The following is a 19,209-nucleotide window of genomic DNA, read 5'->3' as shown; positions in this document are numbered from 1 at the left end:
CACCTGACAGTGAGGTGGAAAGGATCAATGTCCTAATTATTACAACATGCTCTGATTCTGAGATCCTGGAGGCCACAAAAACCTGACTCTAAGTAGATCTGCCTACCTAAGAAGGCAGCGATGGAAAGTAGTCCACTGGTTCCTAAATCCTTTCTGTTCGGTACGTGCACCTGTCCTGACTGTTGCGTGGCTGGTTTGGATCACCGCAATGATGTGCTCAGCCATCTTTTGTAAGGGAGCATTTCTCTCCTTGCTGTAGAGAATGCAGTCTGTTGGAGGAGACTGGACAAAGCTGCCTGTGTGGAAAGAGTCCAGAAAAAGAGATAATTAGTTACTGATCTCAGCTACGTTAGGGCAAAGGCAGGGTTTGCTCTGCCCATTGAAATCAGAATTACTGCATGCTGCAAACTGAAGGTGCTACCAGACATCAGCTTGGGGACCTACAAGACCAAGGAGAACAGAATGACAGGGACTGAACCCTACCCAAGCAGTGAAATCACTTAGTGTAGGGTGAGAAAGTACTCCCTTGTCCAGGGTCCCTCTGCTTTGGCATCTAGACAGCTAGGGATGATACGTAGCCTAATCACAGGCTGGGAGCAAGTCAGATAGATAGCAGAATGGATCTACAGACACTATCCAAATAGGAGCCTCTTCAGTGGCCTATGTTTTGCCTTTGGTAAATGGTCAGGGCTGGCTTTCTCACCAAATCAAGGCAGCCCAAATATGGCTCCTCTGGGAACTTTAATGATTTACTGAATCACGTAGTTTCTCTTGATGACTGCTGCGTCAGAGTCTCAGTTGCTGGATCCCAGTGGGGATTTTGTTGATAGAGGTTTATTGACTTGTTACCTTGAAGTTACTGCAGTGGTGGGAGCCACAGGTAACTCCTGGAGCCTGTTTATTTTATGGGTTGGATTTTTAAGAGTTTGCCAGAGACCCAACAGAGGGTCAGCCCTGGCTCATTGGTAAACCGATTAATCCAGAGTGCAAAAAGCACCCCTCAGGAAACTCATCATGTCTGTCTGGGGGAGGTACAAGCCAAACATCAGTATAATTTTGTACTCCACTGAGTTTTCAGGAGTATCCATGCCCATACCTTCTGAAAGGAAAATACCAAAAGGTCCAAGATGGAGTAATTTCCAACAGCCTTCAGTCTGGTCCTCAGTAGAGGCTTTCAGAGTTGTAACATTTTTACAGCTGGGGCTGCAGATCCAAGTTCCGCATCTGTGGGAGAAAGAATAGACTTGAATGCACCGAAGACTGGTCTCACAGTGGGTTCATGAATTCCCATACACTTGAGCTGGAATTCATCTCACCTCACTTAAACACCTAAGAATGTCTTGTCTGAACCTAAGACAGTCCTGTAGTCTCCTTCTACAGTTGAGTATAAGGGATAACCATTGCAGGAGGGAAGAAGCTTTCTGGAAAGAGCTGATCTCTCCCCAGTGACAATCATGGGAAGTCTTGACAATGCCTTAACCTCAGACAAGTGTCTCTTAGATGTCCAAATTAGACAAGAAGCATCTCACACTTGGAGTGCCCTGTGATTATGTGCAGCCATAGAGAAGGGAGCCACAAGGTCATCAGGTCATCTTAGCTGATCCTATGTACCACATTACAAAATCCTCACATGACTGAGAGGCTTAAGATACAAGCAACCTTAATTCACAGAGGCTAGGGCAGATCTGAGTGTGTTTCAGAAGTGAGACATGCCAGGTGTCACCCAAGGGATCCTGCCATGGAGTCCTGGGATGGAGCCAGGTTGAGCACATGACATCCAGTGCTGATCCAGCAACAGTTGCCTTGGCAAATGGTGCTGGACCATTTTGTTGTGTGGCTCGGGATCCAGATTACATAATGGCCTCTGTTCCACTGCAGCAGATGCCTTATGAAAAGCTGGCAAGACACACATATTCCAAGGACCACAGGTCACCTTGGCCAATACAAACTGCGTATATTCCACGTGTATGCATATACATCTGTAAAACCGTTAACCATGTGCGTACACACAGAGAGAAATCTTCCAAACAAAGATTTTGAAGCTAGATCTGTGATTTTTGACTTTCTGGAGTTGACGATGCTGTATGTTTGTTATTCTGTTATTAAGGAATATGGGAGGATTTCCACACTGGAGTATTGCCCCAGCAGCAGTGGCAGCAGGAACTGAAGCTGCTCCCAGCAGTGTCAGGCTGCATGTGCACACAGAAGGCTGCTCAGAATGTGCTTACCACTTTGTAGAGGCTCGGCAGAACTTGTAGCATGTGTGACACTGTTTAGGAATCTCTGCTACAGATCTGGAAGACACAGTCTCTGAATCAGGATTTTACATTCACGGGGCATTGTCAGAGGTTAGGGAGAGGGGAACAATCAGGCATAATGTCCCTACAAATCAGTTCAACTCACTGTAAAGTGGTGCAGTTGAATGGAGTTTTCAGAAGGACTTTGCTATTGCTTGGATCTTTACTACATCCATCTAGAACGGGATGAATGCATGGGCCTGCCATGGATGTCTCCTGCATGGGCCAGTTTTTCTCCACCGACTGCAAAGGGAGCCTAGACAATTATCTTAGATGAGACATCTATATTTAGGTGTCTCAAATCAAGTGAGATTATTTGTACCTAACATGCCTACATCTCCCTGAGGGGTTTTCAAAGACATGCTGATGCTAAACTTTGAATTGGCCAAATGCTTTAGAAATCCCTCTAGACGCCTACCTCCACTGACAGGCACTTAAATGCTTTCCAATCTGGTCTCCTAGATAGTTCTGAAAATGTAGTCTTGTGTGAAGCTGAGGTTCCTACAAGCCAGATCTTCAGACTTACAGGCATCTAAAGACACCAACAGGTATCTGCTAAGCCACAGTGCACTTACAGGACTTCTGCATCTTCAAATGCCTCTAAAAACCTTAGTCTCAGGAGCCTGAAAATACCACAACAGATTGAAATGCCTGTAAATTCAACATTTTTGGAAGAGAGATACAGGGAAGAGAGACATTCCACTGATTTTCTGTCTTTATTTTTGCTGCAGGCATACACCAGGTTGTTCTTCCAGTGCTTCGAAAGGAACAGAAGCTGTTCATGTTCATGAGCACAACGTTCAGCCTGAGCCCTCTCTTTGCAGGACATATGAGGATGGCCTAATAAGCTGGCTAACCACAACCATGCTGTTTCAATCTGCTCTGAGCACTATCAGAATAGGTTTATGTCTGCCTGCAAAACACTCTGTAGTTCCTGTAGTGGCCTGATTTGTGGAGGTGTTAATCACTCACAGCTACCATTTAGGTAAAGCTGCAATGCGGCCCAGATCACCCTTCTGTGCCTCAGTTTCCTTATCCCGAACACAATGAGAATACATGCTTCAAGATCTAGGGATGTATAATGTCATACAAGTATTGTCATTTATGGTAACGATGAGAAAGTGAGCTCTGTTTGGTACAAAGGTCTGGGAGTGGCTACTTGATATAAATTCAAAGAGACAGGTATTAACCTGTATGTTTGAAATACAGCGCGTTGTTATTGCTCTCAGATAAACAGAACTACCTCCTCTTAAAATCAAGGGTAATCTGTTTTACTTCAGTGAGATGTGGTGATGAGAACAAATCATTTTTGGCAAGTGGAGGAGGGATTTTCTTGGCAAGTTGGAGGAAGCATCAAAGGAAGAGAAGAGGGATGGGATGCAACACAACTGGTTTTAATCACACATAACAGTCAAGTTCCGCTGGACAGGCCTACTGTCTGATATGCCATTGTAAACGCTCTGGGGAGCCTGGATTAAGAGAATGGAAAAAACAAGTGAATGGCATAAAGGTACCCAGGGCACTCAGTGAAATAACTGGCAAAGCTTTGGTCAGTTGTCATTATGCAGTGATATACTGCTCCCATTAACGTAGTGCTCGGTACCATGACTTTGCTTTTTAATGAGTGTTTGGTTATCCAAGTTCATGCCATTTTCTGGTTTTGACAGTCACAGCTCCTCAGATCACGCTGCACTTCTGTTTGACAGTAACAATGAAGATGGGAACTAGATGATCTTTAAGGTCCCTTCCAACCCAAACCATTCTATGATTCTATGCTGAATTGGTTATAACAAGGATGCACTTCCATTCCCACTGTCCAACCACCAGGGAGAGGGGACACTCTCTTGTTTCAAGCCAGTTCAGCTCTGAGGTGGTCTGAATTGCTCTGGAGGTGCCAGTTTCTTCTTCTTCTTGCCCGTCGAAGAGCCTAAGGTGGCTGCTCCCTAGACCAGGCACGCTGCAAGCTGCCTAAATGGATGGGATACGTTTGGAAGAAAAAGAGCTTGGGCAAATACTTTTTGAGAGGACTGTTCCTCTTGAAATGTTTCCTCTGGAAATTGCTGACTTGTTTCACTGAATTTGGGGGCAGGGAATGTACTGATTTTATTAGCATATTCTGTAGGAAACCAACGTTTCACTTAAACTATTACAATACTATATAATATATATTATCATCTCACATAACATGTAAGTTTAGACTAGATTATATAAACATCCAAACAAGAAAGTCAAACTAAAAATATTTTATATGATCATTTCAGTATTTCTGAAACAAAATATTTTAGAACATCCATTCAGTGATATGTTTCAAAATGATGGTTCTCTCTTCCAATTAGAAATGAAAGGACATTTGTAATGTCTGAGCTGCCTTTGGAACATGAACAGCTTGAGCTTTGATGGTTGCTGGAGCTGCACAGTTGGGATCGCTGTTCAGACTCCTGTAATAATTGCTTCCTTACATTTTGTTTGGGTTGCAGTAGCATTTGGGGGCTACTGTCAGGGCTGGAGGATCTCTTTCGCAAGGAACCTCACATTCATATAATAAAGACAATACTTGGCCTTCAGTCACACAAAATAGAAGTACTGGACCTGATATGGGGAAACCAAGCATTACCAAGAGGTTTGGCGGTGACATGGCAGAAGTGGGCTTTACTACACTTTGGCTAAGTGTTTCCTTGAGTAGTGGTTGCCTGGGAGAAACATCTGATTGAAGGACTAACTGGGTATTTCACTAATTACCTGTCGGTGGTGAATGAGGCCTTGAGCTTGAAGGACCCTGAATGTTCTGTGAACCTTGCCTCAGCCAGGGTCTTGATCTTGGACTAAATTTCTAGTAATATTGAGATCAGGAACAAGTCTTAAATGAGCACCAAACAAATGGGATTCAAACTCCCACTGCAATCTGATGAGCTAAAGACTTCTTTAAATGCATGGTTTAAATAACCTGAAAGTTGAGGCAGAGCAACTGAATTGATTATCCACTTTTTGAACACCAAAGAGCAATGATACACAGATGATTTCTAAGCAAGACCTTCTGTTTGAAATTTGTGATTCGTTATTATATACTATGGTAAAGTCCAGAGAGCCCTGACTTTTAAGCCAAGAGTGGCCCTTACCCAAATTCATGAACATTTAAGAGTGGCCTACACTGGTTGACTGGGAGTTCTTGAATTCAAATAATCCTTGGAAAAGGAGGAAACCAAAATATTATTCAGTCTGCAGCAATCTCATGCATTTAAGCCCCTGGAGGGCTTGTGTTTCTTTACTCTTGAGGTTCATTGTGTCCCCAGAAAAGCTTTAATATTTTACTGTGGAAGCAACATAGCCATGAAACATTAATTTCCAGGAATGTGGAAACCATGAAATATGGGTTTTTCTAGTAAATTAAGATTTTACTTGTCTCTGTTCTCACATAGTTAAGGGAACCAATTTTCATTATATGTTTATGTATATGTATTCTGGAAATTCAAATAGGAAAGATGTACAAAATACGGGACGAACATTTTTACCTTGAAAAATGTATTTCACTGATAACAATACCAGTCCTTTATATTCTACCTTTCATCCTAAACCACTTTATATTCTATTTCCATTTTGGAACCATGTCTCTCATTACTGAACTGCACCCACTCTGGTGAACAGCTGATATATTCTGCCCTGTGAGATGCAGCAGCTGTTTAGATTTGCATAAAATTGTTTATTTCCCTATTTCCACAATGCTGTTCTCTCACCATTGTAGCGACCAACACCATTCAGATATGCCTGACACAGACACGATTGTATGCAGATCTCCAGCAGTCCCCAAGTATTCTGCAGCATGGCAGATGTCTCTGGTTGGAAGAAAAAATGGTGAAGGACAAATTAATTTGTAATTCACGTAAAGGCCTTTTAAATATTCTCCTGTTATTGCTAACCAGTGTTACTAACTGTAGGACTGATGCCTCTTTCCTGTAAAACAAATGACTGGGTTTCCTTCAGGTATCTACACATACTCATACACACACAAAGACCACACCAGCTTTTAGCAGCCTCGGCAGAATGAAAGCATTGTAGTGGCTTAAAGGGAATTTGAAGCACATATTTCTGGGGACAATTCCAGAATGTAAGTAAGTGTTCACCTAGGGGTTTTAACAATGTTTTACCTACTAAATTTATGTCCATTACCAGTTGATTAGAATGGAAGAATTAGCCAAAACATTCCAGAAGCATCTGTGTCATGGGAAGCATAGGTTTCTAGGTTATATGACACGCCAGAATATTCACCAAATCACCAGGGTTGTTTTCCTTAATGCTACAATTAGCAATGGCACATTAAGAGAACAATTACTGGATAAGATTTGATGGCAGGAAGCCCTCTGCCATAAACTGGAAACTCTCAACATATGCAACCATATTGCTAGAGAAGATGAGTTATGCAAATAAAACCAAAACTGGAGATTTGTTATCAAAGGATGGCAGAGAGTACTAAAATCCAGCTGAGAGGTTCCCTGATCTCGTCATCTTCAGGCTTCTATGTGAGTTAATCTAACACAGATGACAATATTTGACACAGACAATTGTGCCTACAGTCATGTGGAGGATGTTTTATAGAACTCTTTTCCATCACAACATGGAGGTTTGTCATTATGCAACTCTTTAAAAGTCTAGGAAGTTTTGCCAGAATTGCATTTCAGGGGAACAAAACACGATAAAAATTCTGACAGAGTCAGAACAGTCCATTGTATCGTTATCATTTATTTCTAAAATTTTTAACAAGCCATATTTAATTTGGTTTTTACTGCATTTAATATTTTAAGTGCAAACTATTTAAAAAGTCAAATTCAAAAGAAACATTTGATTTTGTCTGAATGAAAAATTTTAATCAACTTGAAAAAGTCTGTGGTTGTGTGGTTTTCCTTCATAAAGAATTTCAAAATTATCCCTTTTTGTCCTCATTCAGAATGAAGCAGAATTTCAAATTCTGATTTTTTCTTCAAAATGAACTTCTGTCCTCCCACAGCACTATATCTGTGCGTATATGAAGGGGCCAAGAAGCTCAATGTGTAATTTCTGTGAGCCTTAAGGAGATGGTATGTGTGTTAGTATTTTCATATACAGGCTTATACAGCTGCTGTTTGAATATAAATCATAGATGCTTTTGGGTTACACTAACACCCTCTGCAGTTTTGTACAGTTGTTAATTAATACAATACTGTATTAGTTCTTCTTACAGTCTTACTATTAACACCCCATGAAATCCCATTAGCTCTGCATATGGTGCCAGACTTGTTCTGAATGTGGGAAAGAAAGAAATTTACAGTGGTATGAATAATAAAGAGATGCTTTCAAGTGGTTTCCACTGTGAACATTTTGAAAAAATATTTTCCAGAATGTAATTTGTGGGGCAACCTTTTCACAAAATTTCAATGCAAACATGCATATATTTGTCATCTAAGTTTTCCCCTGGAGTGCGAAACCCCTTATGCACCACTGTTGTTCTACGACAGAAACAACAGGAAGATAGAGTAGTTCCTAAAAATGGAAAATTAACCAGGTTGTCTTATTGTCCAAACTGACAGAAATGCAAAAAAATAAATAAACTGCATTGCTGATGCCAACAAATGGATAAAACTTTCCTTACATTTTTTGTTTAAATATTTTAAAGTACAGATAGTGATGACAGTCAAAATTTGGGTTAGGTTTTCCAGAAGTGATTTGAATTTCCTGCTTCAGTGATCTGACAGATCCTTCTTAAATTCCAAGAAGATTTAAGTGCCACAGTAAAAACCAGGCTTATTTGTTAACCACTCATACAGAACACTCCAAAATGTATTAGCCACTACAGAAACTTCAGACCTCATTATTTTCTATTAGTTGAGTTTTGTCCAGTTTTGACTCGGTAATGAAAGAGAGGTCTGACAAGAAGATGTTAGAAAGGCTTTTAAAATGGAGAGAATGATGAAGCAGGCAGGATTTAGAAGCAGACTGTTCCCTGGAGACGCTCGCTCAATTGTAATTCTCTCCCAATCCTTTAGGAGTTGCTGCCCTAGAGTTGTAGTAGTAGCAGTGCATGGTTAGGACTATTCTAGTAGATGCTTTTCTCCTTCCCAGTCCTGCGGTTCATCCATAGTCCAGTCTTTGCAGTCCCACTATGCAATCAGGAATGGCCAGGGCCTTTCTGCATGGCCAGCATCCAGACAGGGACACATTGCTCGGGGAATCCCTCCTGCCTCTCCTCTCGTAGGATGGTGAGTCCACTCATTTCAATGAGGCTGTGGAGGATGTTCAGGTCTCGGATCACACTACTATCCAGACAATCCAGGATACAGCCCTCCCTGGCTACATTGTCCTTGAGAATAATAACACCGTTATCCTTCAAGCCATTCTGGCACCGGATAAGAAACTCCAGGAGATCTTTATCTGTCAGATATCCTACAGATGAAAAGATGGAAAATAGATCACTATTAACCATTCAAACAGACTCCTCCTATACACATCAGAATGGTGCCTTGACCTGAGCGGCCATACCATATTTGTTGCAGGAGAAGTTCTAGTCCTGCCAGATTCAATTATGAAATCTTGGGAAAATCAATGAGATCAACAGTTACAAACTCAAATCAGTCTTTAGGATCCATATTAGTAGGAGCAACAGATGCGGACAGAAGTCAACGAGAATACGGAGAAAATACTGGGTGCTGAAGGGTTCTTTAATCTGGTGGTTAAAGTCATAATATGAATCAGTGGCAGGAAGCTGGAGCCAAACAAATTCATATTGGAAATAAGTGACAACTGTTTAACAGTGTAAGTAATTACCCATTGGAAACTACCAACAGAAGTGGTGTTTACCACCTCTTGAAGTCCTCAAATCAAGCGTGGTTGACTGACTTTGTTTTAATTGAACACAAACTACTGGCTCAAGTACAAGGGTAAAGGAATGAATATTACAGCTTGTGATATAGAGTAGGTCAAACTAGATATTCTAACAGTTCCTTCTGTCTTTTAATGCTGCAAATCTCTATAAGTTTGCATAATATTATGTACCCATCAAAGGAGTTCTGGATTAAAGATGAAGTGAGGGACGCAAGACCTTCCAACCTGCCAAATAAACTCTTTATATTACCCTAAACTGTTGTGATTTCTGCGTATACCATATACATTTAAAGCTAGTACTTTTTTCAATATGTTATTGAGATTGTGGTTTTTATCCTTCCTTCTCAAAGATCAGTACTTCTGTTATGTTGAGATTAGTAATGCAGGGCTCAGAGAAGAGCAAAATGAGAACTCTCACATGTGAAACATCTAAAATGAATTAACAAGGACAGGTGGTTAGAAACTGAATGAAAAAACTTGAAAAAAATCATTGTTTGTATTTTCTAGTCAAAATATTTAGTTTTCTTGATGGAAGATTTAAACTTTTATGAATGGAAGCTGTCATTTCAAAACCACATTTTGACATAGTATGTCATGTTTTTTTAATCACTCCCCCCCAAAAAAAGCCCCAAAGCCTAAAGCTGAATACCTTTCAAGTTGAAGGGAAATGGTAATTTCTTTATGAAATGTAAACTTGCACTTTTATTTTTTCATGAAATAACAGCCTGGGCTCATATACTTATGCATACATAAGACAAATCAAGATTCATTGAAGCTTTTGACCACCTAATTTGGAACTTAATGTTCTTTGAATTTAGCTTTTAGCCTAGTTTCCCAAGAAAATGAGATCTTCAGAGTGTTGCTCTCTACCAGACAGTCCTGCCCTCGCTCCACCAAAAAGCGTTGAGCTTGTTGGCATATTTCAGCCAAATTCAAGACAGGGGTAGAAGTTTGATTAATACTTAAGATCACTACATATATCGTTGAAATTGATGGAGGAAGGAGATTCAGATCTGTGTCTGTGCTAAAGAAAAGGCATATGCTCCATTCATTAGCAGCCACATAGCTGATCAGCACAGCCTCAGACAAGTCTTAAGTCTCATATTGACTCGGATTTGCTCAAAAGATGAGGCAGAAGCCACATTTAGTGCAATGACTGATTATTCAAGAAGAGCAAAAATACAAAGGAAAATGATACTGTTCTGAAGCAATTTGCTTGTAAAGCTATGAAGATCTGTTCTAAGAAGCCCAGTTTCATTACTTTTTAAGACTATGTGCAGAGGACAAATAAGTGTTCCTGAATAAAACCATCTCCTGTGCTAATCTCTCTACCTTTATCTCTCTTTTTGCCTAGCAAGAAACTGCATCCAGAGAAGGAGTTGTTCAGGCCTCCTCTTGTGCTTTAGAATAATGACTTCTGTCAGCTGAAACTGCACCCTGGACACTTAGGTTCATAGATTAGGAGAAACCTTCTTTCTGGAGGGATAGTTAGGCACCACAGCTGGTTTTCTAGAAAAAATTAAGAAAATTTTTTTTTTTTTTTTGCATCACTGCATGTATAAGACATGATCTGGTTTATAGGTATTGGTGATTTCACTAGAGGTTTTTCAGATTGTTTCCTGAAATACCCCCAAGTCTGGATAATCATCAGATTCAAAAATCCCTGCTCACAGGTGAGGCCAACCCCGTGTATCTATCTGCAGCACTGGCAACTAAGGAGGAGGATTCTTGCTCAAGAAAACCCATATATAAGGCCTACTCCTCAGCTGCACCTTAGCATGCAGGCTACTCTCCAAGAACATGTGCCTTCTTCCAGTACGTGACCTGAAAAAAACCAGCTTGGTTTGTACACACTGTGCATGTGGCTGTGGAGAACTCTCTGAAGTCTCTTGTGAAATTTTAGGAAGCAGTCCCAAAGATTTGAGAACCTGCTTTTACAGCCGCATCATTCTTTTAACGTAAACTTTAGCACAGGTCGTATAGTTCTCTGAGATGCTGGGTTGGATGAATCACGCTGAACTAACCTGAAACCCACTGAATCCAGATGACATCATATCTTTGCGGGGCTGGAGTGAATTCCTGGAGGCTTTTGCAATAATACATCTCTACTCTGTCCTCCTTGTCCTGCAGGTAGTTCGGGACCTCAGCCAGGAAATTCTCCATCATATCCACCAGTTCCACGCTCTTGAAAACTGGTAACAGGACATGCTTGCTGATACGACCTATCCCAGAGCCGCAGTCCAGGGCGCGGTTGGTGCCAGCTTTCCCCACTCCCTGCGGGATAAAAGAAAACCATTTGAAATCTGAAAAACACCACCTGAAAGATCATAGCAACCGTGTTACCAGCTATGGCCTTTAGTCCACCAAGCCTAGTGTCTTGTCTCCTTATTTGTGCAGGGCTGTTGCAAGATGATTGATAAGAACCTAGGACAGTATCAATACAGCTTTGGGTACCTATACGTGAGCCGAGCTGGGCTGCTGTTCCCAGGCTGCTGTTGATGGGACTACCTCATTGCAGCCCTATAGTTATTGCTGTACAATAAGTTTTTGCTTGGTATAAGAAGAGACATAATCTTTCACAAGCTCCTAGCTTTCTCAGAAGATCTACTGGTGTTCGCAAAGTCCTTGCAACTTCATCTGTCAAGTATTCATACCTCACAGCCAACTACATGGTTTTTAGGCCTCATTCTGAGCCCTGCAAAAGCCTAACAAAAAAGTAAGCATATACCAAATACTGAATGCAAGAAGTAACTTCTGCAGCACAGAACTCCCAAGGTGCCCATGGACATCTCTGCAGATACACAGCCTTGAGATCAGAGCGCAGTTTTCAAAACAAGCTGTCTTTGAATGAAGATCTTGGAGTTGTAGGTAACTTACGTTGACTCAAAAAGTTTGGACTGGAGCATATACAGAATTTCTTTTTTAGGCAGAGAGACAAGAAAGATGATCAGTAGATTTTGCTTAACTATTCTTTTTTTCTTCATAAATATAATCTCTGGACAGAGATCAGACATGAAAAAACATGGCACAAAGGATAGGTCTATGAGAAAATAATGAGTCACTGTAAATGGAGCTTTATAATGAAAACTGTATTTCCCCCCTAAAGCTTCCATTCTAGCTATAAAAAGGCTCTCAAGAGCCGGCTGCTGTTCTGTAAAACAGAAATTTTAAGTCTGTACGTGCACTGACTGTGAGATTGGAGCTCCCCTGGCCAAAGTTATCTGTTAAACAAATATATTAAAAGCAAATGTAAACACCTTTTCCCTGTCCCCTGGAACTGAGCATTGAAGTGAAAGCTATGGGCCAAAGCCCCTGCTGCAACATCACTGCTCTTACAGGAAATAAGCCCAGGAAGAGTCTTGCTCTTCCTGCTTATTGGGAGACCCCTTCTGTAATGACCAAGCATAAATCATGTAACTCACTGCTTTTTTGGCCTTGCCTCAGTGGGTAATTCAGTAGATTATTAAGGTCAAAGGACAGTACCGTCAATGATACGACTATGAATAGCCCAGCTGAGCATCTGGTTACATAGAGTAACTGTAGAAAGAGCACAAGGACCTCAAAGGCTCTCACCAGTCTCCAGGGCTGCTGGTCCCAATTTGTATACCTAAGAAGATTAATCTCCCGATGTGTGCAAGCGTCCACAAGCCTTCAACCCTATTGAGCTCTGGAGACTACCCGTTTGTAGTTAGCCAGAAAATGTGAGCCATTCTTCATTCACAGGCTGCACTTAGGAGCATGTGGCTTTTACTGAGGACCAGACTAAGCTGTAACAAGTTGTTCATGAAAAGAGAAGGAACTGCATCTTGGATCTTTACAAGGTGGATTTCCGTGCTGTTTACTGGCAGACACATACAGGTCTACACTGATGTGATTAAGTAAAAATCTTTGAGAAAGCTGGTGAGAAAACAATAATTTATCAAAACTACTAACAGAATTCGACAAAAAGCCACACAACTTCTTTGACATTTGTGTTTCAGTGAACCTATAGTCACAGTACCTCACTCAAAACAGGGAATTAACCTCCCATGATGTGTCACGGCAAGGACCACTGATGACACATCTCCATTTGCCATCGAGAAGAAGGAAAGGGAATAATCATGTTGTTGAGATGAAGCTTGACCCCACACTTTGCTCAGTCAGTTGAGAAGCACCGTGAAGCATCACGGCTCCGTTTGTAATGAAAATGTTGACATAATTCCATGTTCAGCTAATATATTTTCGGTTTGGGAGCGCTCAGAGTTTCGACAGGGCATTAACATTTTCTTTGGAAGGCAATAATTTTCCCAAAAGCCTAATTGAGTTGAAAATCAGATTCCTTATTTAAAAAATAGTACAAGTGAAAATTCTATGCCAGAACAGGCTTCAAAATTTAAGACTGACTGCTCCTCTGATTACTTGCTTCCCATTACTCAGAATCACTATCATTTAGGGCACATACACATCCAAAAATTCTTCTGTAAAGCTGAATAGGGCACTCACAGATTTCCTTAGGGATAAAAGAGCTGTGGAATACGTTCCTGATGCTGCTACTTCAGGGAACAGCAGGAAGGGCAGGAACGCAGTATAGATATGTAGAATAAAAAAACCCATCAGAGTTCAAGAAATAGATAAAAATCACACTAGTTTTCTTTCTAAATTAAAAAACAATAAAAATCAGGTTTTCAACAACATCTCTTCCATCCTCCTGATCAAACAGGAGAAAAATCACTTTCAAGAAGCTTTTCATTCAGCAAGTAACCAATCAGGCAGGTGAACTGAGGGCAAGAAAGGGAGAAAGGATTTCAGGCAGAAAGGGAGCTGTAAAGTTAATATAATCTCTGTCTATTATTTCACACACCTATAGCTCACAACTGTTCCTGAATTAATGGTTTCTTTGTTTTCTTTATTTCCTTTTTTACACATTACCTCTGGATTAGGCACTTGAAAACACAGTGTCTATGTGGACATCAAGGCTTTAACTGGCATTAATACATTGCCATAAATATGCAGTTCTATAGCTCTGTTGATAACCCTTCAAGTATGACTGTACCTAAGACAGCCTATAGCTTGTCTGTACAGCACTGTTGGCTCAAGTAATGTTGCTCTTGGTTTGAGTTCTGCCCACACACACATAAAACCTCTTAACTTGAGCACAGTGGCACTTTTAACTCAGTTTGACTCGCCTGGGAAGGAGACAGGCTAAAATCTAAGTGAAGTCCTTAGTCCTTTCTGTAATTCTTTCCATGTGCCCAGGCAAGATAGATAAATTCTCCAACGGTAAAGAAATCTGTAGCTCAGTTTACAGTGGTGCTAAGAATCATGCTAAGAAATGCCATACATGAAGGTATGCAACATCAGTCATGTAAGGGAAATGTCACTGTGTGGCATTTCCACACCAGCCAAACTAACTCAAGAGGGGTAATTTGAGTGGAACTGGGCAACTGTTTTTTAAAGAGCACTAGTTTTGCCAGAAAATAAAGTTTTGGAAGAATAAAACTCTCTGTGAAATTGATATTTCAAATCTAGAGAACAGTTATAGCCAAAAAACATGGGAAAGAATGTTGAAAATGTCAAGATACTTCGTTTTCACGACTTTCAAGGAAAAAAAATAGCTTGTCAACTTTTCATTTCTAAACAGCATTTTTCATTTTGGAACTGACTTATATCTTGAAAACAAAGGGAAAAGTTTTTCAGAGGGCAAAACAATAAAAAAAAATTAAGTGAAATATGTTAAGTTGATCTGAAACTAATTTTCCTATTTTCTGACTTTGTTAAACTTCTTTTTAAAAAAGAAATAATAATTTATATTAGGGTGAAGCAAATTACTTTTTTCTGTCTTGATCACCTTATTGGAAAAAAAAATATAGAGCCATAAACTTGGAAAGACATAACTCAAATTAGCTTTACAGTAAAGTCACTACTACAGAAAGCCAGTAAATAGCTATATCTGATTGAATAGGATTCCAATTGCAGTAGTAAGAAAGGAAAATAAACCATAAGTTACATAACCAATTGACTGTATCTCAATAGAGGACAGGCTTTAACAAACTAAATCAGAATTAGCAAAACGTGCAGATTCCTTTCTGTTCCTTTTTTGTTGTTGTTTGATCTTGCCCATTCAGAGTATCCTTTCCATCCCTGGCTAATAATAGGAGTAGGAACTCTGCTCTGGAGTATTTTGTATCTGTCATCACACCTGATGCATTGGGTATGATTTCTCTTTGGCATGTGAAACTCTGCTACCGATTGCACTTCTTTCCTTTTTGGGTCTTGGAGATGAGAAAGTGTAACAGTGTGATGTAAACCTGCCGTTCAGGAAACTGAATCTATATGATATCTAGGAAGAGTGAAATCTTCCCCTGAGTACACGCTAATGCACCACTTGAATTCCACAAATGTCCTTAAAACAAGACTTAAGTAAAATTTAAGGAATATGCCTTAAGCTGGCTTTAGGCTTATAGATTGCATTTCATTTTTTCTGAAAATGCCATTTTACCACCATGTTCAGCTGCCTTGCTGAACTTCCTTTGTATTTTCTTACTTTGTGTTAGTAGAAAGCCTGATACAGCAAGGCTTTGAAATGTTGTGAAGCCTTTTTGCATTAGCATTAATACTAATGACTTAATAAAAAAAGTAGCCATTCAGTTGTGTTTTGCTGGCTCACTGCCCCAAAAGCCTCCCTCCATCAGGTACAGCAAACTTTGCCATCAGTTGCCCTTCACTGCTGTACAGGATTTCTGTCTGTTGTTAAGCCACACTCATTTTCCATCCCAATCCATTTAAACCGTGCTCTTTTTTTATACACAACATCTAATTAACCTGTTGAGCTTTTTTTCCACCGTAGATCATTAAGACTAAAAAAAGTCATCTGGCTATCCCAAATTTGTACATTTGAGCAGAAAATGAAAGATCTATGATAGCATTATATAGAACTAGCCATTTTGTGAGCAGGAGAACTTACAAAATTTGGTTTCTTGTAGCTTTGCGGATTCTTTAGCATCTAATACTGTTGTTGAGCTAATTTAGTGGGCTTTTCCCCTGGGAAGTGGGAAGGGCAGTCAGAAAACCATCAGGCCACACTTTTAAAGATTTGCAGATTCCCAAAGACACATTTAGGCTTCAACAGGATTTTCGAAAACCTAAGTGCCAAAGTGATATTGCTATTGTAGGTGCTTTTAAAATCCCACTTGACATCTCTTTCCATCTCAGGTCAAAGCAGACCTTTGAAGACGTTTACAGCCCTTTAGAAATCTGCCTGCAAAGGTCCCTAGTGACACTGGAATGTCCAAGAAAAAAATATTTTTCCTAATGTGTGTCTTATTCTATATACTCCTAATGTTTGGGGGGGGGGGGGGGGATGGAGGGAGGGCTGGATTTTGTTGCAGCATTCTCAGAAACATCTATAAATAGGCAAACCAGAAACTTGGCATTTAGTCTCAGCTACTTTCCCAAATGGACTGCAGAAATTTGAACAGACAAATCTCTCACTGAAGCCAGCAAGGATTTTATCATGAAAGGTCTCAGTCCTGCACTGAGAATTAATCTCCCATCCAAACACAGCTATAAGAACTCCTTGCACAGTCCTCTTTGTGCCTTTGGAGCATAAGAAAAGGATGCAGAACAAGTAAATAAGGACATAATGCCAGGCAAAGTGTGTATTTGTGATGATGCACGACCTGACAGAATACATTACTAGACCTAATGAAAGGCAGTTATGACCTGTGACTGCATATCAAATACGACATATGGTGCCATTTAAAATATATGTGACTGGGCACAGTGCATGTCATTTGTGACACATCACCACTGTTTCTTGCAGAAGATGGGATTAAATGACTCACCCCAACAAACTTCCTGAGAAACTCCCTGGAGGATTCAATGTCTGTATTGGAGAGCTCAATGTAGTCTCCCATCATGCCCTCTTCTGTGGCTGGCACCTCCCGGTAGAAGTGTTTGGCCCTGGCGTAGAACTGCATCTCCCCATTGATAACTTGACTTGTCAAAGCGTAAAGTTTCACTGCAAGCAGATAAATCACTATTTTATTGTTAATGACAGATATCTCTGGTTTAGTTTATTGCTCTGGAGGCACAATGGTGCGTATCTATAAATTTAAGCTGAGTCTTCAAATCACTAAACCTCTGTTTCTAAAGCAAAGGTGGAAGGAAAGGTGTTTGCTTTAATCCTGCACAGCCCTGAAGCACCCCTTGGGTATATTCGGTGCCTTCACACTGTATGTTTCCATGTCAGTGAAAAATAATTTCAGGTTTAAAGATGAACATGCATGCCAAAGAGAGCAAGGGGTTTGATTTGCTCCCAGAAAAGCTGTGGGCGGCATTTATTGCTATGCAGGGTCATCATTTCTGCTATCACAAACCCAACTGGTCTGCAGATTTCCATATATGCTTTCTAGCCACTGACAGCTGCACGGAGAGTGCACCAAGAAGAGAGTGGATGAATGAGGGACTTGCTCTGGTTTATTTTTAGTGATACTGTACAGTCTGTGGCACTGCAAGTAAGCTGAACCAAAGAGCAGATGGCAGTCTCAGGCCTAAATGAGCATACAGGGGAGGACACAATTTAGAAGAGACAGTCCTAAATTTTCATGTGTCAGATAAAGGAGCGAGACAATCGGTGGGTGATATACTGGGAAGTTCCTGTGTGCCAGAGGCTTGGATGTTTCTTTTCATTGCTTGGCTATTTTGCTGGTAATATACAGCAATCATAAGTTTGAGGCTGTTTTATTAAAACCTGTGAGCTTTGTTGCGTAAAGGGCTATTTTCCCCTGTTCTTTAAAAAACTGAGGTCTATCCTCTGCACCCTGGGTTTTTCTATACTCCATGTGCATCGGCATATCAAAAGTAGGTATGTTTTGCAGCTCAGAAGTTTGGATTGAGGCAGGCTATAAACAGTTTGCTCGGAAACCAGCACCTCTTACTATCTCATGTAGACATACAGGTGTCCAGGCATTTCCCTGTGTGTACGACACACAGCTATTCCCAGCCAGACCTTCCAAGGAAAACACAACTACAAGCCTGTCTGTGAAAGCTAAGCAATAAGGAGGGATGGAGTCACACTGGGAACAAGTCTTTGTGAGCACATTGAGACCAGCTCTGCTGCAGATTCCCAGCGTGCTCGAGGAACTGGAAATGATCCAGCAGCAAACACCTTTCGGGTTAATAACAACAGAAAGGGAGAGCTCCCTGCCGGCTGCGTACACAGAAGGACCAGGGAGCAGTGCTTTGTCGCTGCATCTTTAAACTTCCACGGGAGCACTGCCGGTCGCTGCTGGGAAGGGTCTGAACAGGCCATGCCTTGCTCACGCCGGCTGGGGAACAGGAATTATGCCCTCCACGGAGAGGAGGAGAGCTAGGCCAGAGGCCCTGAATATAAGCCTGGAATGCATTTATTGAGGGCAAGCAAGCTCAGCAGGGAATGATAAGTGTGTGCCTGCCCATCCTCAGCAGGAGAATGACATTTTGGAGGCAAATGAGGGGGGGACAAAGGAAGTAGGATGGGGAATAATTACCACCAAGGACCACTCGGAATAGAATAGTGCTATTGGGTTACACATAAGCGGCATGCCCGGCATATCCTTCATCCAACAAAAGCAGCATTACCAGCCCCTCCTGTCATCACCTGCTTAAGTCAACTGCTGAACGGATACTATTAAAGCTTTAATCCATTACACATTTATGTTATGCCTGAGAAATTTATACCACAAGAAGCACTGAGCCCAGCAAGGGTCAAACCTGGGAGTTTTACACACTCCACTGATTATATTCACATACTCAGAAGAAACCATTTAGCTGAAGAAATTAATAGGAAGGGGGCAGTAGCCAATCCCCAGCACAACTTGGCCAGGGTAGCTCCCAGAGCCTGGGAAAAAGACTCCATCAGTGGCTGTGATTCTTCCAGTAAATGACCTCCATCTTCCCCTGGGAGTGGCACCATCTTGTCTTCTCTCTGTCTCTTTTTTCTCCATTTCAGATGCCAGCCTGTCTGGTGAACAGAACTGAATCCCTGCATGTTAGTTTTGCAAGATATTCCATGTAAGAGTCCAGTGATGATTTCTAGGGCTTG

At 41.0% G+C, this 19,209-nt stretch overlaps 1 protein-coding gene across 10 annotated transcripts in view; it reads right to left on the bottom strand.

Annotated features, from left to right (window-relative positions):
- The window catches only part of NTMT2 (N-terminal Xaa-Pro-Lys N-methyltransferase 2), a 111,539-nt gene that overhangs the window by 69,412 nt on the left and 22,918 nt on the right, over positions 1–19,209 (bottom strand). For 7 of the 10 annotated variants that reach the window (XR_011049591.1, XR_011049593.1, XR_011049592.1 and 4 more), the window contains exons 4-8: positions 16,970–17,145; positions 11,171–11,420; positions 6,029–6,127; positions 1,097–1,224; positions 107–296 (exon numbers count right to left, since the gene is read on the bottom strand). Coding sequence is in view for 3 of the 10 variants with exons in the window: in XM_068416767.1 (XP_068272868.1) it covers positions 8,434–8,708; positions 11,171–11,420; positions 16,970–17,145 (701 nt within the window). In the remaining 7 variants the exon portion in view is untranslated. Of the gene's footprint in view, positions 1–106; positions 297–1,096; positions 1,225–3,080; positions 3,767–6,028; positions 6,128–7,013; positions 8,709–11,170; positions 11,421–16,969; positions 17,146–19,209 lie in introns of those variants that run through there. The other 3 variants (XM_068416769.1, XM_068416767.1, XM_068416770.1) reach the window with 3 other exon arrangements.

This window comes from Nyctibius grandis, chromosome 21 (assembly GCF_013368605.1).
Source record: "Nyctibius grandis isolate bNycGra1 chromosome 21, bNycGra1.pri, whole genome shotgun sequence".
In the NCBI taxonomy this organism is placed as follows: domain Eukaryota; kingdom Metazoa; phylum Chordata; class Aves; order Nyctibiiformes; family Nyctibiidae; genus Nyctibius; species Nyctibius grandis.
This window is presented reverse-complemented; position numbering and strand designations above follow the sequence as displayed.